Source organism: Centruroides vittatus, unplaced genomic scaffold, assembly GCF_030686945.1.
Source record: "Centruroides vittatus isolate TY-2023 unplaced genomic scaffold, ASM3068694v2 contig_651, whole genome shotgun sequence".
Classification (NCBI taxonomy): Eukaryota; Metazoa; Arthropoda; class Arachnida; order Scorpiones; family Buthidae; genus Centruroides; species Centruroides vittatus.
In genome coordinates this window covers 1685003-1709995 of record NW_027122405.1, presented here as the reverse complement: position 1 = coordinate 1709995, position 24993 = coordinate 1685003, and the positions used below count along the sequence as shown (strand labels likewise).

General features: G+C 27.0%; 1 protein-coding gene across 1 annotated transcript in view; it reads left to right on the top strand.

Annotated features, from left to right (window-relative positions):
* LOC136979910 (WD repeat-containing protein 3) overlaps positions 1-24993 on the top strand; it is a 54282-nt gene that overhangs the window by 26228 nt on the left and 3061 nt on the right. The window contains exons 11-22 of the mRNA XM_067275948.1: positions 1428-1529; positions 5166-5251; positions 9315-9383; positions 11167-11239; positions 11670-11827; positions 13438-13549; positions 15842-15976; positions 16664-16708; positions 19974-20039; positions 20125-20217; positions 20859-20953; positions 21894-22022. Of these exons, the coding sequence (XP_067132049.1) occupies positions 1428-1529; positions 5166-5251; positions 9315-9383; positions 11167-11239; positions 11670-11827; positions 13438-13549; positions 15842-15976; positions 16664-16708; positions 19974-20039; positions 20125-20217; positions 20859-20953; positions 21894-22022 (1163 nt within the window). The remainder of the gene's footprint in view (positions 1-1427; positions 1530-5165; positions 5252-9314; positions 9384-11166; positions 11240-11669; positions 11828-13437; positions 13550-15841; positions 15977-16663; positions 16709-19973; positions 20040-20124; positions 20218-20858; positions 20954-21893; positions 22023-24993) is intronic.

Here is a 24993-nt window from a genome sequence, read left to right as displayed (position 1 = left end):
ATGATAGGGCAGCTGGGTGATGATGGATGGACCTGACACATCTAGACAGACAGCCCCAAAAATTATCTGGGATTTTTCAATTCACCTGGATTTGATCCTAAGTCCACCAGACTGGTAGACCAGTGCATTAACCACCTTAGCCATTTGGCTAGCTTATTATGGATTTTTACTATTTAATAATAAACAGCTTATGAACTACATTCAATATATGTTGTAAAAAGTACCATATTACATGAGTTTTGTAAACTTCATAATGAATATATTCAAATTGATTCATTTTTCATTAAAGTAATTGATTTGACTAATAACAACATACTCACATACACAATTTAAACAACAATACTCATAAACAATAATTTAATCAATGGTACTTTAAATAAATGATGATGTATTTGATATTTTTATTTTATTATGATATTAAAAGGTAATTTGTTTGTGTTGTTAATATATAGTCAAATCTTGATACAGTGATTATCAATATAAAGATAAATCAGCCCTGTAAGGGATAAAAATATAATAATGTAGTTTCCTATACAATTCCTAATGTAAAATTCTTATGATTGAATGATATTCTCTACTGCAATAAATTTCTGTTTAGTAATATTTTTTTATTGTACTCATAAAATACACAGTATTTTCCTTTCTGTACAATAACATTAATGCAAATTAAATTTTTATTAATTTTGATCAGTACACATCAATGCAGATGAGATTAGATTTTCCAGATTTAGCATGCTTTTGGTATTTTAGTGCCTAAACTCATTTAATATAATAAAATTCTCTTAGAAAGTTTACAGGGATGTTCTTAGTATTGCAAATTATACTTATTAAAGTAATTAAACAAAGCAATCTCCTTAAGAAATTAGATTTTAGAATTAGTTCAGTTTTACTTTTTGTTTTATTTACTTGTTAGATCATTTTTGACTAGGAAGATTTAGACTCTGCCTTTAATATATTAAAGTAGAAATAACATGCAATGAAATCACAAATCTTGTACTAGAAGAGATTTATAATGTTATATGTTTTTCTGTTGTAACATTGCCTAACTTCGTAGAAATAACCTTATTTGCCATTAATGTTAAAACAAGGAAGAGAATACTTTTTAAAAAAACTCATTATAACAATAAATCTCTCTCTACAATAATTTTTCTTGTTCTGCTGAATATTGTTATGGAGGAATTTGACTATAATTTAATGACATATTTTCAAAAATTCTTAATATACAAAAATATTGGCTACTATACTAGTATTGCTTATGATAGATAAAATAATTTGCATAGATTTATTTGCAGTTTATTTGTGATTGTTATATTTAATAACAAAATTTGTAAAATTTTTACCCATCACAATTTCTTTTATTTTTTATTAAATTAATTAGCTGTAATAAAAAATATCATTAATAATAATAATTTTTTTTCATTTTTAAGACTGGAAAACTTCAAATTTTTGATATAAATGCAACTATGTGTTTAGAAACCATTGATGCTCATGAATCCTCTGTTTCATCAATTGATATGTCACCTAATCAGGTACATAATATATTTAATTTTATTAAAGCATAAATAAATATACAGCATACTCTATATATTGTAATCACAGATATTATCATCATTCAGTTAATGTTATCAAAATTAGCTGATCCAAAACATAAAAGATAGAATAAACTATTAAAACTTGCTTATTGTTATCAAAATTTGGTTATTATAGTTGTTATCCCTGTATGATTAAACTTTTTTAATCCCTTTTTTTTGTCTATTAATCTCAACATGTGGCTGATTAACATGTAATTGTTATCAGTCTTAATCAGTGCATTAAACATTAATCATTTTTAACTGTTATTAATTTGCAATATGATACTGGCATTACACTAGCTGTTGTTAAAGTTGATAGCAGACAAAAAATAGTGGATGAATTGTACATTAATTCATAATAATAATCTTTGGTCCAGTACTGTCACACACAATGCAGACGCAGGCTGGATTGAGAAGAAAAAAACTTGCACAACATACCAATTAAGCCCTGGGCTGAAATAAATGCACATGACATCCAATATGCTGTTAACAGAACACATAACTGGAAGACATCTGGTATAGACAACATTCACAATTTCTGGTACAAAAAGTTTACATCACTGCATCAGGAACTAGCTAAACACCGAACATACATCATCATCAATCCACAAAATTTCTTACTCTTGGCATCAACTACATGAAACCTAAAAACAACAATACCACAGACCCCACACAATACAGACCAATTACATGTCTTCCAACACTCTACAAATTATTTATATGTTGTATCGCAAACAAAATATACAAACATGTTGAAGAACATGATATTCTTATGGAACACAAAAAGGTTGTCGTAGAAATCACGGGATGTAAAGAACAGTTACTCATAGAATCAGTTATTCTATGGCAAGCACACAAACAACACAAAAACATTCGCATGGCATATATAGACTACAGAAAAGCATTTGACAGTATTCCACATAGTTGGCTGCTACATATTCTACACATGTACAAAATACATCCATCACTCATTGCATTCTTCCAAAATACTACTAGAGCACTGGAGAACAACACTACTTCTCAGGGTTAGTAACACTTCCATACAAACAAACCAAATATTCATTAGGCGAGGAATTTTTCAAGGAGATTCCTTGAGTCTTCTCTGTTTCTGCTTAGCCTAGAACCCATTATCCAACATGTTAAACAACATGCAACATGGTTACAATATCAGACATGAAAAAAACAACACAGAACAACAACATGAAATTTACACTATCACATCTCATGTACTGTACATGGACAACATAAAACTTTATGCATCCACACAAAAACAACTTCATCAACTCCTACAAATCACATGTTCATACACCAAGGACATACAAATGGAGTTTGGCCTAGACAAATGCAAAACACTTCGCATAGAAAAAGGAATCCCGAAGAAAGATTTTGCACCTGGAAATGGGGATATTATTGAATCCATGGAAGAGGGTGAGTTCTACAAGTATTTAGGATTCCAACAGGCCAAACTAACAGAACATACACAAATAACTCAAAGATTAATTAAAGACTATCAAAGTCGGTTAAACACTATTCTCAGAACATAGTTAAATGCAAAATGCACAGTTAAAGCAATAAACACATTTGTTGTCCTAGTACTCATTTATTCTTTTGAAGTTATACACTGGACTTGCACAGATCTTGAACAACACTTACTAAGCATAAACATCATCATCCTAAATCCACCATAGAAAGATTAACCCTTCCATGTAAAGATGGCAGACGTGGCCTGATTTACATAGTTAACCTTCACTACAAACAAATACAGACACTGTGAGAGTTTTTTACAAAAAAACAAGAAACATTATAGTTACATAAAGCAGTAACTCTAGCAGATTCGAATAACACACCATTAAACTTACACTCACATCATATGGACACAACACAACATATAAAAAGCATAGACACCATTAAGCAATCGTGGGCTCAAACTCCATGGCAAGCATTCCTATGATCTGGCCAAGGAATTTGTTCACAAAACTATCAAACAGCTAGTTAGCTCGGGGATACCTCTTTGGGGAGACGGAAGGATTCATGATTGCCATACAGGATCAGGTCATAAATACTAAAAACTGCAAAAAACACATACTCAAAGATACAATGCTCACAAATGAAGACACATGAAGACAAATGAAGACACTTGAAGACAAATGAAGACACTTGAAGACAAATGAAGAGACATACAGAAAATGTCACATTATGCCAGAAACTATACAACACATCACATCTGGTTGCAAGCTCTTGGCACAGACAGATTATTTACATAGACATAATCAAGTAGCAAATATAATATGCCAAGAGCTTGCAAAGAAACAAATTATTAGACATCCAAAAACTATACTACAAATACATTCCACAGACAGTATTGGAAAACAACATGCACAAAATGTACTACAACAGAGCCATAATCAAAGATAAAACAATTTATTGCAACAGACCAGACATCACACTTATTGACAAATACAATAAAATCACACATTATAGACATATCTATTCCAAACACTCACACTATACAAAACACATGCTCTGAAAAAATCAACAAGTACCCAGAACTTGCCATAAGAAAATAAGGCATCTGTGGAGGATGGATAAGGTGACTACTGTACCTGTCAGTAGTCACCTTATCCATAAATCGTAAAAGCTTGGGCATATTACAATTGAATAGAAACACATACATCACATTACAGAAGGCCACTATATTGAATGTCATATTGTTAGGAGATTCCTGAATACAGACACACACTGACACAGTTTTTTTTAAATTTTCATCGTTTTGGTTATTGTGGCTTGACTCTGGTCCAGCATAGTACACAACCACTAGTGTCAACTTAGTATAAGTATAACAAAACCCAAAATAATAGTAATAATAATGTTAGCATCAGTGAAACCAGAGTTTTCTCTAATTGTAGTCTTTTTTACTTACCTGCTTAAATGTTATCAGTTTAGATAAATCTGGAAGTGAATACAATAAGCAGAGACTACTATATATGAAGAATTTTCATATAAATGTAATATGAGAATTAGTTGTGATCTGTGTGTATTGAGTAGTTTTCACATAAAAAATCACATTTTTATATTAGATATAATTTACCTTTATTATAAATTAATTAAAAGAAAAATTAGAATAAAATTAGAATAAAATTTATCACAATTAGATATTGTAATAATCAAAAAATTTTAAAATTAAAGCAGCTATCAAAGTTTAAAAATATTAACATTGTGTATTCAAATGATTGAAATTTATGGTATGGAGTGACAGGAATTTAAAAATGTAGCGTCAAAATTTAAGTTGCATTTCTGTAACAATAGTTTTTTTATTCCACACTATAGGCCTTTCATACTGTCATTAGTAATACAAAAACCATTGTAACAGAAATGCAGTTTGAATTTGGACACTACATTCTTCAAATTCTTGGACTTGGAATTAAGAAAGACATTGATCTTCTAGAAAGCAAAAAATGTGGATAGTTTTTTGAATATACAGGATATGCTAATAATAAAATTAAAAAATGAAATGAAAATAACTGATTTTAATAATTTGCATAATAATATTATTATTAATTGTTTGATAACTGAAAGATTTATTACAATTTTTAGTGTTCTTTGGCATCAGGAAGTTCTGATAAAGATGTTAAATTCTGGGATTTTGAATTAATTAAAGATACTACATATTCAGAAACAAGGTAAAAATTAAATAGCTTAGAAAATATTTTTAATGTAGCTAATCTCTTAAAAATTTACAATAAAAATATGTATGAAGTTACTGAAATTAAATTTATAATTATATGAAGATAATTGTGTATGTATGTATATGTTATGGACAAAGTGATTAATCGGGCATTATGAATAATGACCAAAAAGGGCGGGCAATGTAATAAATATTGATTAATTTATCAAATTGATCGGTCATTATGAATACTGCTATCACCTAGTTGGGCAAAGTGATGATAATAAGTTGAGGAGTGATCATACGACATACGCTAGCTAATCGGCACTCAGTTGCGTGTTTGTATCATGTTTAGTACCGAATTTAAAATTTGATTAAAAACCTCCACTTATTTCATTTAGAAATATTTATTTTTTGTGAATTATTTCAAAGTATTTTAAAAAGAACATGTAATCTTTTAAAACTAAGTACTATTAACTATATTAATTAAATGGCAAAATTTTACCTATGTGCACCATCTTGGCGGTGGTTGCGACTGTGCTCTCGACGGATTTCTCCCGGAGGGGAGCCACTGGCAGGCCGCCGATTGTTTAACGTTACTAGATATTGATACATACTAGTTATTGATACGTGTGTTCAAGAACTACCATGAATAAATAACTAGTGACGTTAAACAATTGGCGGCCTGCTGGCGGCTCCCCTCCCGGAGGAATCTGTCTAGAGCACAAACAGTCGTGACTGCTGCCAAATTCGGTACTAAATGCAATACGCATGTGCAATTGAGTGCCAATTGGCTAACGTATGTCGTATGATCACTCCTCAACTTATTATCATCACTTTGCCCGACTAGGTGATAGCAGTATTCATAATGACCGGTCAATTTGATAAATTATTGAAATTTATTACAATGCCCGATTTTGCTGGTCATTATTCATAATGCCCGTATTAATCACTTTGTCCATAACATATATATATATAAGACTGCAAGCAATTTAATGTGTATATGTGTGTATATTAGTTAATGTTATCAAAATTAGCTTATGTATACATACTTAAAATGCACTTTGTGAATGCTGTACTGTCAGTTTAACAATCAAAGTGCATTTTAAGCTCCTGCAAGTTTGTGGGTGTTGATGGCACTTACACATAATCTTTTACATACCCCCAAAGGAAGTAATCACAAGATGTGAGTTCTGATGACCTGGGAGGTCACCTGTTTAGTACAGAGTTATTGTGTCTACTGCATCCAGTCCAGTGGGGGTGAGGATCCTTCATTTAGAAAATTATGAAACTTGGAAGGTGTTTCCATTTTCGACAGCATTTGTTACATGAATGATTGGTTAAAGAGATGAGAAATATAGTTGTTTGAAATCCAGTAAATTTTTTTTAGTGACACCCTGTATATACAAAGTCTGTTCAAAAAGTTTATGAACTTTTTAAATATTTTGGGTTTATGTAAACTTATTAAGACTTGTCTTTTTCAAAGTAGTCTTTTCTTTGGTTGATGCACTTTCCCAACATTTTCACTTCTGGAAAAAGTTCTGGAATGTATTTTCCATAATCTCACAAATTCAGGAATTCCATTTGTGAATTTTTTTATATCATTTCTCATGATGAAACTTTGTCCTTTTAATGTGAATTTCAACTTTGAAAATAAAAATGTCTGCAAGGACCAGTTGGGCAAGTATGAAGGATGGGAAGCACAGTCATCTTATTCTTTGTACAATAATATCATAATCATAATCATTATATGCATGGATTTATCGTCATGGTGGAGAAACCACAAGTTATCATTTCAAAGTTCTAGTTTTTTCCTCTTGGCATTTTCTCAGAGTTATTTGAACATTTTGAGTTAGTACCACTGATTTATCTTATTCACTTTGGTCACATGAGTATTGTCATTGAAGTTGATCATCATCCTGAATGCAGATCAACAACAAAGATTCACTACCAAAAATGGTAGTGAATCTTTGGTCTTTCAGTCATAGCACTGAGTATAGCCTACACAGTGATCACTGCATGATGTTCTATCATTCAATGTGTTTCTTTCCAAGTTTCACACAAAATTTAATGTTATGTTGCTCTTTAAAGTCAGCCATATCAAAAATTGCAGAACACATCTGATAAGGTTTTTTTTCTTTTGAAGAATTGCCTGATAAAAATATAGCAGATTGTTTGATTATTACTTGAAGAGGTGAAGAGCAAAGACTAACTCTAATAAAACAATGCAATAAACATGAGGTTACTGGAAAGAGTTATTATTATAAGGAATGACAGTCACATTTTTCCGTAATGAATGTGTTCGTGTACAATTTCAAAAGTTTGGAAACTTTTTAACCAGACCTTGTATATATTACTGGGTGATTGTGATTAAGGTTCCATATTCATCACTGTCTAGAGATATATTTAACAGTCCAAATGAAACCATTTCTGGTATGGCGACATTTCCAGCCATATGGAAGACATTTCTGTGAAAAAAAGAAAAAAAAAATTAGTACCAAAACTCACCACTATGGCACTTTTGATGTTGCAAAGAGTAAGCATTTTATTTGGACAAGATATTCATACTATACAGCTATCTTCTTAGCAATGCAGGGGATACTGCTCAATGTGGTCCCAATCTAGGATAAAACAATTAGGGATAAAACCTGAAGGTGATAGACCATAGGTTACACATTATGGATTCTATCTACCAGAATTAAGGGACATGAATAAGATGTGAGGAAAGCAAAATGTACCACAGAATTAGACACTATATTCACTGTCCCTGAGAACACTCTATATTTCAATTAGGTGAAGCATGTTGGAGCTACCAGAAATTAAATAGGTAAAATAGTTGAAAAGTTAATTATATACAGGCATGCTAGATACCATCTTTGCATCAATCATATTCACAGTGCTTTTCATCTGCATGGAAATACATTCTATGAAATGTGTGAAAATATTTAAGTTTATTATTATTTCTTATTTATTTTCAACTGTTTCTCTATGCTCATTACTTCTTAAATAGTTCTTGTTCTATGTATTTGTTTAATTTTTAAAGTGATCATTCTGTTTTATACAATACACTCACTTTAAAATGAACATCAATAAAGCAAATTCTCGCATTAAAGTGAATTTTGCAGTTGCTCTGGCAAAATGTCATTGTCACAACATTAATTTTTATGCAATAAAGTGAACAAACATTTTACCAGAATTTATTAAATCAAATTGTAAATTAAGTTCTAAGAAATAATCTTATTTCCAATAATGATTTTATTATTCGTATTGAAAAAGGCAAACAGCAAAGTGTTATTGTAATAAATGTTCTATTTTGAGTAGAATAGATTTTATTCTCCTAGTAAGCAAAGATTGATTCAACCTCTGATTGCAGAGCAATTCAAACATTTGGTTTTGTGGACTACTCTACTATACTCAGAAAATAGGGGTTAACGTTTAAGGATGCGGTCCCATGCAAATGCATGCTATTTTGTATATTGGGGATGCATACAGTAATGCTAGGTTTGGCTCATTTTTTACTTTTTGGTGCCAAAAAACATTTTCTACTTTTTCAACAACAGAAAAAATCATGGATTTCTTTTGGCTTCATTGTGTTTAACCACTCTGATATACTGATATACATTCTGCTCCACATCTAAATGGCAAATACCATCTCCTCCTCATTTTGTTTCATTTGAAAATCATTTAGATCATTAATTTGTTTTTGTAAATAAATTTCATTTTCTTTTACTTTATTTAGTAAATTAATTCAAAATATTATAATTTAGAGATTTTGATTGCTTATTAATCCTTAATTCAGTTAATTATACAACCTTGCTCTTGACCCTAAAAATCATTAACATGGATTTCAATAAAGCAAACTAACTACTGTTCCTGTAGTGATTCATATTAATGCGAGTTGACTATCATTTCCGTTTCATTTATATCCTGACAATGGCTTCTAGAATGGCTGAAAATGTTTGTGAAAATAAAGAATATTGCTAGCAAAGGCTTATTTGGTGGAATTTTTCTTATATTATTTATTTTGATAAATTTAAAATTTTTAAAATTAATATTATTGAATATATGTATACTTTTAGGAAAAAATTAACTCTTGTACATGCAAGAACTCTAAAGCTCTCTGATGATGTACTTTGCATTAAGCATAGGTAAGTCGAAACTTGTTGCAAAATACAAAATTTTATTTTTAAGTTTAGAAATGTAGTTCTAATAAAGAAACAATAGTATAAGATATCTGACAAGACAATTAGTTTGAAAATATTAAAGAATATAAAAACTAATTTATAAATTTTATATTGTGTTTTATTATAGAATACTATCACAATATTTTGAAAGTAAAATTGGTCAAAATATTTATTTAAAACTTATGATTTGTTTTAATAAATATTTATTATATTATACATAAGTTTTTAAAGAATTAATTAAAATTTTTATAATAATAATAATGTTTTTATTTCAATATTTTATGAAAGTATGAAGATTGATTGATTAAATAAGGTCTACTACCACAGCATTCTGTGAAATGCAAGGATAGAAACATCTGATTATTGTATTTAGTAGTTATAAGTGTCTAATTTATGAATGACATTTCAGTTCATTGTGCTTTGTTGCTACATAATAAGTTCCAGCACAACTTATTCCAGTACAGCTTGTTACCAGACAGTAGAATATTTAGTCATTCACTTTGCTGTAATAAACTGGTTGAAAACAGTGAATAGAAATAGCCAATGAGGAAATGGGATATAAAAAAGTTTTGTCAAACATACCATTTGTTTTCATTTCTTTTACTATACTTTTTCAAACATTATTTTTTTAAATATTTTATTATAGCATTGTCTCAGTTTCTGATTTTAAAAGCATTTGTTTCTTTATTGATGTTCACCATACTCATTTTCACTGAAGTTTCTCATTCATTTCCAGATTAAATGTATAAGTCTAACATGCACATCGCATTGTGACATTATCCAAACATTGTTACACTATTGTCTAGTGGATGTCAATACTCTTCCGACACAGCAAAAATAGATTTTGTGACAATATGATACAGTGCATGAATTTGCCATCTGAAAATGTTTGTTGCTATGTCAATGCTGTACTGAAATGTGCTGTGCTAGACAAATATATATAGTGTTAACCAGTCTTAAAGCCAAAAAGAATATTCTTTTTAACTTAAAAAGAAAACTTAGTTTCTTTGGTGTGAAATGAATGAAATTTTTAGTAATTCAAACACTTTTGATATTTCAAAGTATCATCATTAGGAAAATGACAAACAAACCATAGTACATGAATTGGAACATACTGTATTTAAAATTTTAAATTTGTTCCAATTTATGTACTTTAGTTGATTTGTTGTTTTCCTGAAGGTGATATTTTGAAAAATCAAAAATGTGTGAATTATTAAAATTTTGGTGCATAGCTTGTCTTTCTAATCTTTCTTTGTGCTTTTTTTTTGCACCATGATAATTCAAGACTTCACTAATAAAACAGCAAAGATGCTTAAGAAACTAAAGCTACAAGTTATTCTATAACCTCCTTGCAGCCCAGATCTGACACCATCAGACTAATTGTTCTCAGAATTATAGGTATTGAAAGGTCAACACTTTCCACCCTGTTGTAGGGAATGGATTGGGAAAATATCAGAGTTTTTTCATGCACAGAAAGCAAAGATAGACTTAACATTTGGAAAACTGTGTCACCTTAAATGGTGATTAGGTTGAAAAAATGAATGTATGTGATTAAAATAAATGACTTACTACTTTCTGATACTAATCATATTATTCTACCTGTTTCCAAAGTAAGTTTATAAAGATGGAGACTTTATTTATATTTCAACTCTTGATATTTTCTATATACAATATTTATATTTAATTCTAAAATAAACAAATTTTTAACATTTTAATATATTTTTACATTCATTATTTTGAAATTTAGCCCAAATGGAAAACTAATAGCTATATCACTTCTTGATAGTACAGTGAAAATATTTTTTGTAGATACTTTAAAAGTAAGTATTACTTTAATTTATCACTGTTAGTTATCATTATCATAATTAATCAAAAAATGTACTTGAGTAATTTTAATTTTGCAATTGTGATTTTTGGCATAAAGCATAATTACAAAATTTTATTTTATCAATTTCATTAATTATATTTATTTTCAGAAAGTGAGTCTTGGTGTTAATAAATTATCTTAACATCATTTTATGCAGGTTTTATGAAAAATATAATGATTTCTTTCAGTTTTTGATGATAATTTTTACATTTCAAAATTCATTAAAATTTTGTAATTTAATGCCATATTTATTTTGTTAAATTTGAAAATAAATTTCTTACATTTAATACATGCATCTTAATTTAATTTACATCAATAATTTAATAATAAAAAAATACAATTTTTATATAATTTTATTAATAAAGTTATAATTTTTGTTTCAGTTTTTCTTATCTTTATTTGGTCATAAATTTCCAGTAATTTGCATGGATATTTCATATGATAGCAATCTGATAATTACTGGTTCAGCTGATAGAAATGTAAAAATATGGGGATTAGATTTTGGGGATTGTCATAGATCTATATTTGCACATGATGACAGGTAATTATTTTTAATGATGATGATAATTATTTAATATTCTAACTTTTTTAATATATATGGAACTTAGTTAGATAATATAACAATGTTTGAAGTTATAGCTAAAGTAAATCATTTGAGAATATGCTCACAATAATTTTAATTATTAATAATGTGTTTGTCTAATTTTATTTATTGCTTTTATATTTCTAATTGCTGTGTGGGTAGATATAATACTGTTTTGGCCTGAATATATAAGTTGACCTTTTATTATTAATTTTGTTGATTTCAATGTCATATTCAATATTTATCTACAATCACACCAAACATTTAATTCTCTTGCATAGATTGCAGGTTACAGCTTGACAGATCACAACTGGGCAAATGTTTAGCATTGCTAAACAATCACACACACTAAATTTTAGCATTAGTTTAACTATATAATGTGCACCAAACAGTTATTGAAATTGAAAAAAAATTTTTAATTGGACTCAAATATTAGTCAAGGCTCAAATATATGTTGAGAGTAAATTTTTTTTTTGTTCCTTTAAAACTGGAAAAATTCAACTAATATTCAGGCCAATATAGTGGTTAAATTTTATTGCAGTTTTTTAATCAAAGGATTAAAATCGTGAAAAAAATACATAACATTTTTATAATTCAATAATAATTCTATTGATATAAATATTTAAATAAAGTATTATATTAAGGAAAAAATATTTTATTAATGTAATAAATTTAGATATTATCACAAATATATGACTTGTTAAGGCAGATTTGTGCTAGAACCATTTGAACTGGCTTGCTCATCTCAAATAATGATTACCGTAATAACTCAATGTCAGTGATGGATAAGAATGTGATGTTTGGCTCATCAAACCTTTTCATGGAACAATGTACTGTACATCACAAAGAAATGAATCAGTGAAGACATAAATAATAATCCCAACTAATGAAAGAATTGGTCAAATCTTATGATACTGACAACTAAAACTGCATATATGTATGTACAGTACATTTGTATTTTTGTCATTGTTTTTTTGGAATATGTTTGGACAACCCTGACTGATGTTGATAGTTCACATGGTTCCAGTGTTAGTCTGCTTTTAAGTTGTTATTGCAACATTTTAAAAACTTCTATGGATGTTTATATTTATATTTTAAGAGCATTCAAAGATGAAGTATCTCAGCATAAAAATGTCAATGTTGTGTTTCTGTTTACATCATTGATATTGGAGCATGAAATAATAAAAATATAATCAAGTAATTGAAATATTTTAATATATTTTATGCATAATTTAACTAAGGAAAATATATTTTTTAACTACTAATTACATCATTTTTGAACTTTTTCTGTATTTATTTTAACTTATTTGCATACTCATTATCAGGAAATAAATTTAAATATAGTAAATATTATGTAATTATTATTATTTATCATATACTATCATCATCATGTACAAAAAATAAAATAATGATAAGTAATATACATTCAGTGTGTATGTATATATACCAATATATTATTTAACATTATTTTGAGAAACCATCATTATATTGATGATTTTTATTTATTATTATTTTATAATTCAGATTTATTTTTTTATAAATTATTATTTCAAATTTATTAATTTCAGCATAATGTGCATGAAGTTTATACCAAAGACACATATGTTTTTCACTGGAGGTAAAGATAAAACCATTAAGCAATGGGATGCTGATAATTTTAAAAAAATTAATACTTTGCGAGTAAGTTATATTTTAGTTAATTGTAATAAAAATTATAATTTTTATAATGTCAACATAAAAATTTTATATATATGTAAAATCTGTTTATATTATATGGTATTCATATACAGTATATAATGTACATTATTATGTTGTATAAATTTATCACATATTATAATATCATATAAAGATGGTAATGATAATACAGTTATAAGAAAATATTTTTTTTATCAGAAAACATTTCTCTAAGATATATTTATTGTATAAAAATGAATTGAAAGAATGTGAATTTTACAGGATAAATAATAAAACATTAAGTTTTAAAATTAATATTTTTAACTAAATCAATTCTTATTGTATTCTAATTATAAAATTCATTTTTGAGTTTTCATTACAAGTTTTTTTCTTTTTTATACTGGGACGAGCTATAGTTCATTTGTTTATTACCATTGGTCTTAAAAGATTTGTTGAAAAACCATAAGAAATTCAGTTTATTTTTACATAATGAACCTTCTGATCTTCCCTTATATCTTGATTTTGATTAGTCATAGTTTCTTACTTTTTCAATGTCAGAATTTAACAAATTGAAAATATTTTAAATTTTTAAAGAACCATTTGCAGATTAAGAACATAGGATTTGAATTAGTTAAATTAATAAACAAATCATTTAAATACAGAGAAAATTTTTTAAAATATATTTTTATGTAAAAATTAAAAATCATATTGTTAAATTTTCTAATTTTAACAAATTAGGAATGAATAATCAAATGGGAGATTAGTCATTTTTGAACAAGAACTTCCTAACATTTAATAATGAATTGTTGCACCTTTGTTGATTAGTTATCCTATTTGTTATTTTTGTACATATCAAAAAATTGATGAAGTGCTTAAATCATATTTAACATACACAAGCTTTATATTATTTTTTCTTGAGTGATAATTGTTTAATATATGTATACTATGATGTCTTTGTTGTACACTGAGATTTGAATATGCTAGATTTGAATGTTTTATTGCTAGTTTGATTAATCATTACATTTATATATGAAGGAATAAATAATAATAATGTATTTAATGTATTTAAATCTATTTAAATATTTATCATTATAAGTTTAAAAACTTTTCTACTAAATACATTTGCTTGGAAATATAGTTATATCTTGAATAAAGCTTTTTTAAAAATGTAATTTTATCCAAGGAAAGTAAATTTGTTAGTTCATTTTTTATTTGTGTATTTATTTACTTTACTTATTGCATGTTCTGTTTAATTTTTCAATGGTGATTTTTTCTAGAAACTGCTAAAATTTATCAAAATAATAACTATGAAAAAATAATATTTTAATAAATTTTAATTTTTTTCCTCTCTCCAATATATTGAAGCAATGCATTTAAGCTCTGTTGAATAATGATCAAAAATTAGTCTATTTTGAAAAATGTAAGAATTAATTATAATATATAGGATGTCATACATAAAATCATCTTTAGTCTTTGGAAATGATACAAATTAATTTAGGTAACATTTATTAGAAACTTTATTTTAACTTTATATAAACTTACAGAAACTTACAGAAGATGCTAAAAGTGATCTAAAATACTGATGTTGATAGGTTACTGTTTCTCTAAGTGCTTTTCTGTAGTTTGTGTATAGTTCTGTGATTAGTCTCATACACTTTTTCTTTTGAATATTCCTTATAAAATTTACAGCATTAATGTTTCATTATCTCAGTTGGGCCAATTTTAAATGGGATACCTTTTATACTGGATACTGTATTTCATTACTAACTTATTATGTTATTTGAGTAATATTTTATATTAATATGACTCTTTACTGGTATTTTGCATTCAATTACAACCTCTTCCAGCAGTTCTAACTTATTTTATTTATCAAATGTCTTTGCTTATTGCACAGCCATCTTCATGTTCTGTTAATCCATTAACATTCAATCTTAAAGATTGTTGTAAAAAGTCAGTCAAAAATGTTTGATAAGTAAAATATTTCTGCTAGAAGGTGTAGAACTGTTGTAATTGAATGTATTATACAGTATTAATTTTTATATGAAATATATTTTAATATTTAATTATAGTAATTCCATGCAGAGAAAGAAATGTATTATTTAAATTTGATATTTTGGATTGGATTGATTTTTGAGGAAACTATCTTTAAGATTAGTTTTCAAGATAGTATTCAAAAATTAAAAGTATTTGAATTGCAATAAAATTAGTATTGATTTTATTTATAATAAGTTAAACAATTATGTGCAAGTGTAACATAGCAAACTGTTAAAATGAAATGATTGTTTGAAAAACATATAGGGACATCAAAGTGAGATTTGGGCAATAGCAGTTTCACCAGATGGAAGAAGGATAGTAACCTCATCTCATGATAAATCATTACGTATTTGGTGTAAAACAGAAGAAATATTAGTGTTACAGGAAGAAGAAGAAATGGTAACTAAAATATTCTAATTATAATTTTAACTAGAAATAATTAAATTTATGTGACATAATGTAAAATGAAAAAATATAAAAAATGTTTATGATAAAGTACATTAATGCCATTTGAAATCACGATTTCTTTAATTGAAAAGTTCTCAAATTTGTATATTACTTCAAGAAAATAACTCATAGCCTACTATAAGTTGGCCAGTTCTGACTTATAAATCATGTTAAAATGTTTTTTTTTTTTTAAATCATACTTTTGCTTTTCATCGTTATTTTAATTATCTTATACTTCACTTTTTCTAAAAATTAAACTATTATTAAAAGAAAAGGTAAGAAACCAACATCATAAACTTATCATTTTTCTGAAATTAGAAGCTATTTTATTAAATTTATTTTTGATATTCTTAGTGAAAAAAGAGAAAAATAAATAAATTTTTGTAAAGATAAATTTACAAGTTATCATTTTCCTTTAATAATTGTTTAAGAGATTTTATTTAAGGGCAGAAAAATCATGTAAATGTGAAATTATAATTTTGATCATATTTAGTCATAAGTTTTAGGTTCATTTTGCATTTCTATTACTGTCTTAATATGCTAATTTATGTTTAATTATCAAGTAGATTATTTTTTATATGATATAATGAATGTAAAAAAATGTATTTTGATTTTTAGTTTTAATTTAATTACTTACAGGAAAGAGAAGAAGAATATGAAAAATCTGTTTTGGAAGAAAGCAAAGTAATTATTAATTATATGATATTTTAGAAATAAAGAATTATAATTAATTTTAAACAAGTTAATTAGTTACACAATATAATATATTTATAGTGAAGTATACATAGTTTTTATGTAAGTTTTTTTAATTAAAATTAAAAAATTGATATTTAATGAGGTATTGACACTTAAATAAATCATATTAACAGTTGTATTCCTTTAAATACTTATGTAATTTGTTTTAAATCATTTCCATAAATAAAACATTGAATATCTTAAAATTATGAAATTAACTAACTTTAAACAATGCTGAATTATCAGGCTACTTGTGATTAAATTATTGACTACATTAATGATTAATGAATAAATTAATGGATACATTTATTTGACTAGAGATAGACAGAAGCCTACTTTTATAACCTAATATAGCCCAAAAATAACCCAATAATTCAGCAGATTGTTTGGAATTAATTAATTAAATTAGGTTATAAATTATTATTATATATATTATGAAATTAACTGTTTTAAATTTCATACATTATATTTTCAATTGTATTAATTAAAATTATTCAATAATTTATTTAATTATTTCTGGAAAATTTTGTATATTTATACAGAAAAAGTGATCTATTTTATATATTTGAAATGTTTTATTTGCACATTAATTTGTGCTCAATAGAAAAATAATACAGGTATACTTTATTTAACAATGTTCTACTTAACAACAGACTGTATATATGACAAATCTCATAAGATTATAATGGAGCTGAAAAATTTGTAGCTGCCTGTACCTTTTCTGTTTAGATATATAAATACTTATCTTTGTTACAATTGTTTCACACACAGTCTATACCAGGCCTGGCCAACCTGCGGCCCGTCGCGTTAAATCGTGTGGCTCACTAAGCGATATTATATATCTATTAAAACTTTTATTTCCTGTTATTGTATACCAAAACAAGTAAATAAATGAAAATTTGCATGTGTCATTGTTATAATGTGCAAGTTTGAGTATGAACTCTTGGTATAACAATAAATTCTTATTCATTTTGTATTTGTTTTACTTTTTTAAAAGCATGTTTGCCTAAATTGTGGCCCACCATAATGTTACACATGATCAAAGTGGCCCGCAAAACAATTTGGGTTGGCCAGGCCTAGTCTATACGAATAGTGGCTATACCATATATGTTTGTCTAAGTACACTCTCTGATGATTATTATTGCTTATTGACTCTGAATTATCTTAAGTTCATTATGAAATTAAGATAATTCAGGATTTTTATATCAATCTGTAGATGAACATAGCAGCTTGAAATTCTTTTAAATTGCTGAATTTTTTCTATTCTTTGTTAAGGATAATGAAAGAATTCTTTTGGGATATTTTCAGTTGAAATGATTCCTGCTTTAGTAATACTAAATAATTATGAATAATTACTTAAGCGTTAGATATAAACTGATATGAAACAGATATTGTAACTTACAATTACTAGATTACAATTTAGAATAAATCAATAGAAAAAATTTTATAAAGAATAATTTCTATTTGCAATATTATGGCACTGCAAGATGTACTATTATAACATATAACATATACACACTGAATATAGATGTTTTCATAATAATTAACAATAATAAAAAAATTTTGTGATTAAACACATTTTTAATTCTCACTTTGAAAAAATGAACTTGGTGAATAAATTGTTGATTTTATATTGCTTTGTGAAAGCTTTACAACCTGTAAAATTAGAATAAATAAACAAAAAAAAAAAACAAAAAATTTATTTTTCTTACAGTTATCATAAACAGGAATTAGGTAATTATTTAGTTCTTATTCATTACATATGGTGAGAGAGGGATATACATGTCCAAATTCAAACTGACACATTTTGTAGGTTGTAAGTAAAATTAGGAAAGAATTACAATAAAAGTAAGGTCTGCAATTTGAACACAAACTCATTAAATTTTACTGCAAAAATCAGCATAGTTCTACATTTATTCCTTTTTACACAAAATTATAAAAGCTTCATGTGTACTCCTCCTGTTACACAAAGAATATCTAAATGACATTCAATTTCCTGCCATGTGTTCTGCAACATCTGTGGTGTAACAAAAACAACAATGTCCAGTATGTACAAACAAAGATCATTGAGGTCATTGATTTTGGGATGTCAGCATAAACCCTGCCTTTCACATAACCCCTAAAGTCTAGATATCGTAATGTTAGGATTGCAGGTATCATGGAATGCTACAACTACATACTCCATGCATGTCAATTAATTCTATAGAAAACTTACACAGTTACCCTTCCTTTTGCAACATTTGAAATGCATTTTTTTTATGCACTGAATTTTGGCAGTGATTTAAAATATGTCAGTCTCAATCTGAACACCCCATATTTATTCAGTATTTTTTAGTTCTGTCATAATGTTGAGAAAGAGAAAATTCTCTTTGATGTTAATATAATTATAAAAAGTTTCACTAGCAGAGAGGTGATAACCAAATAAAATTGTAATAGTTTAGAATTGACATTTGTTTAACTTTTTACTTTTGAAGATGTAAGATGTTTATTATATATTAACTGAATTGTGCAAGTGGAAAGCCTCTTGACCTAATAAGTCCATTGTACATCCACAAAAAGTTATTTTAGGAGTTTGCTCTCTTTGAAAATGATAACAGATGCTTAAAAAAGAGATAGTAGACATCATCTGTGCTCGAGAAGAATGAATGTAAACAAATAAAAGTGAATGAGCGTAGGAAAACAAAGAGCATCACACTTTAAATAAGATGCAAACGTCTCCTCAATAGGGTCATAGAAACAAGAAGCTTGAGGAAGAAGATTTCAGTTGGCACAAATGCTTGCAACATTGATTAAAACAAGTTATAATGCCAATCAAAAACTGTTCATTATATATAGGAACTATGCAATGAAAGATCTTCAGATTGAAGAAAATTCTCCTCATTACTTCTTCATTGGTAAATTGCTTTGAAAATATTAAAGTTATGTTCAAGAAAGATTTATTGAAATCATAATTTTCTACTCTTCAATGTAAGAATATATGACATAATAAAACTTTTATTATTTTTTCTTCACTTATAATTATTATTTATTGTAAGTTAGTAGATAGATAAAAATTCTTAGCCCATTAAATATACATTCAAAATAATCAGAATGAATATTAAAATTCTAATTCGTTTTTTAAATTCATACTTCAAAAAATGCATTCATTTTTAAATAAAGTTAATTATTAAGATATTGTACTTTATACTATGTAATATTTTGTCTTGGTTGACAGGATACAGAAGAACCAGATGAAGAAAGTGGATTAGCTTGTAAGAAAACAATAGAAACAATAAAATCTGTAAGAGATATTATTTCATTAATCAACACCATAAATATTAAAGCATTACTTTACTTTAAATAATAATAATAATATATTTATTAAGGCAGAACAAATTATAGAAGCTCTTGACATATATACTGAAGAAACATCCAAGTATGAATTATATAAAAAAGAATGTGAAATTTCTAGAAAAGAGGTATTTATTATTTTCTATATAATTTATTTTCATAATTTGAAATTAATTTTCAACAGAATTAAAACCCCTTATTAAATATATATGTATTTATAACTACTATGTGTTATTGACATGTTATACACAGTTAAGATATTTTTATCAGATAAATTCAGCAATATTAGTCAGCTTAATTGGTTATTTATCTAACCAGTAATATTATAACATAAAATGTACAGCATCATTTCAACATTTGTCTACTGCATATTTAAGAAAATTCACTTTCTATATAATTCCTAATAAAGATAATATTTCTGTAAGAAATAATGGAAAAACTAACCAATATTCAAATTGTTTTTAGGAATGGTATTAGATTCAGATAACAGGATATGGCTGTATTATAGTGCCAACTTTCATTATATTTCCAAATCAAAGTTGAGTTTGTTGTGAAAAATTATATTAAATTTATGTAACCGCATTAATTAATATATTCCAATAATTTCTTAACTATGCACTTAATATTATATGGATAGTGATGATTTTTATAAATTATTTAAAAAAATTATGACTAAAAATTAAAAGTATTTGAAAATTAATCTTTTAGATAAAGTAATTTAATATATGTATGTATTTTCTATTTAATTTTAATTTTTTATATATTTTAGTTACCACAACCTCTTCCTCATGTTATGTTCTCATTATATGATGTTACTAGTCCAATTGAATTCATGTTGGAAGTTGTAAAAAGAATTAAATCTAGGTAAATAATTGCTTTTATTTAAAATTAATTTTAAAGTTTATTAAACTTGTGTAAACAGATTAGAATTATGAATTGAAATCAGTCCTTTTGTATTCTCGACTGTAATGTAGAAAAAATTTTATCTTTTATTTGTCATTAGTTATATGTTTGTCAGATATCATCATTAATATATCTATTGTAGATGCTATACTCTTCATTAGCACTTACTTTAAACTGTCATTTAATTAGGCTCATTTTGTACTTGTAAAGAAAATGTTTCAATACATGACTTCTTAAAATAAATTATTAAAATTAAATTTTAATCTAAAGTTTTAGAATTAAGGATGATAATAATTTAAGTTTAAACAAACTGTACTTTATTTAAATCCTTGAAAATAAAAATTTATTTCAGTTCATTACATATAGATATTTTCTAAAGAAATGGTAGAATTTTATATCCTGTATATTCTCTGTTTAAGCTTGAAGTTATTAAAAATATAAATCTTAAAGATCACATTAAATGATGTTTAACATAAAATGATTGCTGGATTGTATTAGGCTACTGTAATGCTACTATTAATAATTAAATGTTAAGTAATCACAAAGTTGTGGGTTTAAGTCATGCTTTGGGCCAATTCTTTTCTCCTAGATCTTTCTAAATTAATTATTAAAACATTGATTTAATTATATTTATTAAATTTATCAAGAGATGGCACCTAATGTCTACCTCTAGGCCAAATTACTTAACACTTAATTGTTAGTAGTAGCATTAATATAGCCCAATATAATCCAGCAATTGGCATTGAAATTATTAAAACATATTTAATTTTGTGTCTAGATTGAATTTATGTCTAAGTTGATTTAATTTAATTCATTTCATATAAGTTTTGTAGTTGTTATAACATACATTTAAAATGAAGACTAGATTATTACTAAAAATGTTTTTATTTTATTATTGCAGTGAATTAGAGAAAGCTCTATTATTGTTACCATTTAATTATATTGAGAAATTCCTTCTTGTTTTATGTGAATTATTAGAAAAAGGCTGGGAAACTGAGATAGTTTGTCGTTGTGTGCATTTTTTAGTAAGGTAAGTATTATAAAAGTATATTATCATCAGTAACATTTTATAGGAAAATATATTGATATAATATTTAATGTAAAAGACAACTGCTTTATAACTGCTGTTTCAAGTTTTCGCTTATATAAAATATAGATTTCTTAATGCAATCATGTAAAATTCCGTATTTAAGTATATTATTATTTTTTAAATCTATTTTTGTTGTATTTCTATACAGTTTAGACCATTTCTGAAATAGAATTTCATTAAAATTAAATTGGATGTTAAATATGTGTTAAATTAGAGTTCAAATTATAATGACTTGTTTAATAAGTTTTCCAGAAATCAATTAGATAATAATAATAGCGTGAGTCTACTGTATTATTTAATATATTAAATTTAATCAAATTTTTATTTTGTAACAAGAAACTATTTACCAAGGTAAATTAAGGTATAATTAAGGTAAATGATTACCTTAATTAATTGGACTATTAATATGCTATAATTAATAATTAGAAACTAAGTAATTTAGTACTAAAGGTAGATGTTAGGCACCATCTCTTATCGAAATTAATAATTTATTAAATAATTTAGAGCATTCTGAAAGAAAAGAACTAGTGGGACTTGAACCTGCAACCTCCACTTACCATGCAGTGTGCTTGCCAGTTATGTCGTCTGGACCTCGAGCAAGTCTTCACTTTTAGATGTATATAAATTTTAGATATAAACATTCAAGGTTACTTGAATGTTTATATCTAAACTTCCTATCATCAACTTCCTGAAGTCTACACCATTAAATTTAGATATAACCATTAATGGTTATATGTAAATTTAAATACCTCTGGAAGCAAAGACCTGCTTGGGTTCTGGATGGTATAACTGGCAAGCTCACTACATGGTAAGTGGAGGTTGTGGGTTCAAATCCCACTTCAGGCTAGTTCTTTTTTTCCAGAATATTCTAAATTATTTAATAAATTATTATAATTATTAATTTAGATAAGAGATGATGCCTAATGTCTTCTCTAGTACCAAATTACTTAGTTTCTAATTATTAATGATAGTTCAATTAATTATGGCAATCATTTGGCTTAGTATCAATACATCAGGCTTTGGAAGTGATACGATTTACTATATATTACAGCATATAAAATGCAACTATAATCTAAAAAACAAGTCAAAGAAAATCACTTGATCTCATATAGGCTAATGAATTGCCCAAATGGCCTTCAGTAGGCAACAGTGCATCTAGTCCTATCTACCCTCTATCTAGCTCTACTTTTGAATATAAAAGTTATTGTTTAATTAAATGTATTATTATTATTATTGTCACTAATTTTGACTATTTAAAACAGAATTAATATAAATTGTAGATAGATAACGTGTGATGATTTTCAAGTGAGTATTAGATGCATTCAACACTTCAAAGTTAAACAGTAGCCTTTTCTTAATACTTATATGTGTTACTACATACTGTATTTGTTATATCTTGCCTCAGTTATTATGTGGAATGGCTTAAATATATTAAATACTATTTTCCTAAATATTCTGTGCTGAAATGGAGTTGTCTTTTATACTGTAAAATATGTTAATGCTTCCAAAATAATCTTTTATGTAATTACATAAATTGATCATGTTTAAAAAATACATTTATTGCATAAAAACATATTTAATCAATACTGCAATAAATAGTAATGTGATAATGTATAACTAAGTGTTCAAAATAGGCATTCTTTTAGTTGATAGCTACCTTTTGTAACATTTTCAGAAAAATATCTTGACAACTAATTTGAAATGATGAAAATGAATATTTTAAGCTGATCAAGTATAATGAATCAAGTTATAATTTGATTCATTATAATATGTAATTTCATTACTTGTAATAAGAAATATTCCAAAAAACAAGGGGGTTTTGACTTACACTCAGTGGTGATATTCGGCGGGTTCGCACAGGTCCGGCCGAACCCGTTGTTAAAATTTTCAGTTTTCCGAGCAGGTTCGCCCAAACCTGTTGTTAAAGTTTTCCAAACGGGTTCGGGCGAACCCGTTGTTAAAATTTTCAGTTTCCCGAACCTTGTTAAACACACGGAACATTTCTCAGTGGCTTTTTTTTTTTAATATATTAAAATATGCGTATTATACTCTGTAATACTACTAAACTAGGGCCTTATACCCCGTTTGCACCGAGCATTTCAATCTAGATTGTGAGCAAGGTCAGGGTGTATGTCTTGGTGCGATCTCTCTTGACTGTTTCAATCTCGACTGAAACGAGGTTTAATCGCGATCGATTCAAGAGTGTTCTTGAAAGTAGATCCAGTCATAAGAGAGATCCCAGAATACCATGCGCGCGAGACAATACAAGATGGCTGTGGAACACGTGTCGGGCTATGGACAGGGAAAGAAAAAAGTATAATGTATCTCGAGAGATGATGACATGTGCCTATTTCTAGAAGCGCCATATTGCGGTAAAGAATTTCTCTGCCTTGAAAAAAAAAAAAGGTCGACAGCTCTAAAATACTATTGTTACCTGGCCTTCTCCCATGGCTCGTTACGTTCTAAATACGCCACTGATTGTTAGATATATGGTTGCAAGAAAAGGTATTGTATTTCTAGCCAAAACTTCCATTTCGTTTGTCGGTGATTGTCAGGGAAAAATTTTCTGCTAGCGAACCCCTTGTTAAATATTTCGAATATCACCACTGCTTACGCTAATGATACAACTATGACAGCCAGAGGACTCAGGCAGTTATGTCAGCAGCTAATACTTGGGGTACCTAGAATTAAGTCTGGGGCAGTTGAAAACACTCAGGAATATTTCACGGGTAAACTGTCCTGAATATGTTGGGCTCATTCCTCAATACTCAGCCATTCCTGTTGAGGATCTGATCAAAACCATTATGGATAGGATTAAAAGTCCTCTGGTGCCCACAAGGTGGAGAGAGTGAAAAAAATTATACAACTGTTTTATTTTGAATCGTAAAATATGTATATATGTAATCATTTT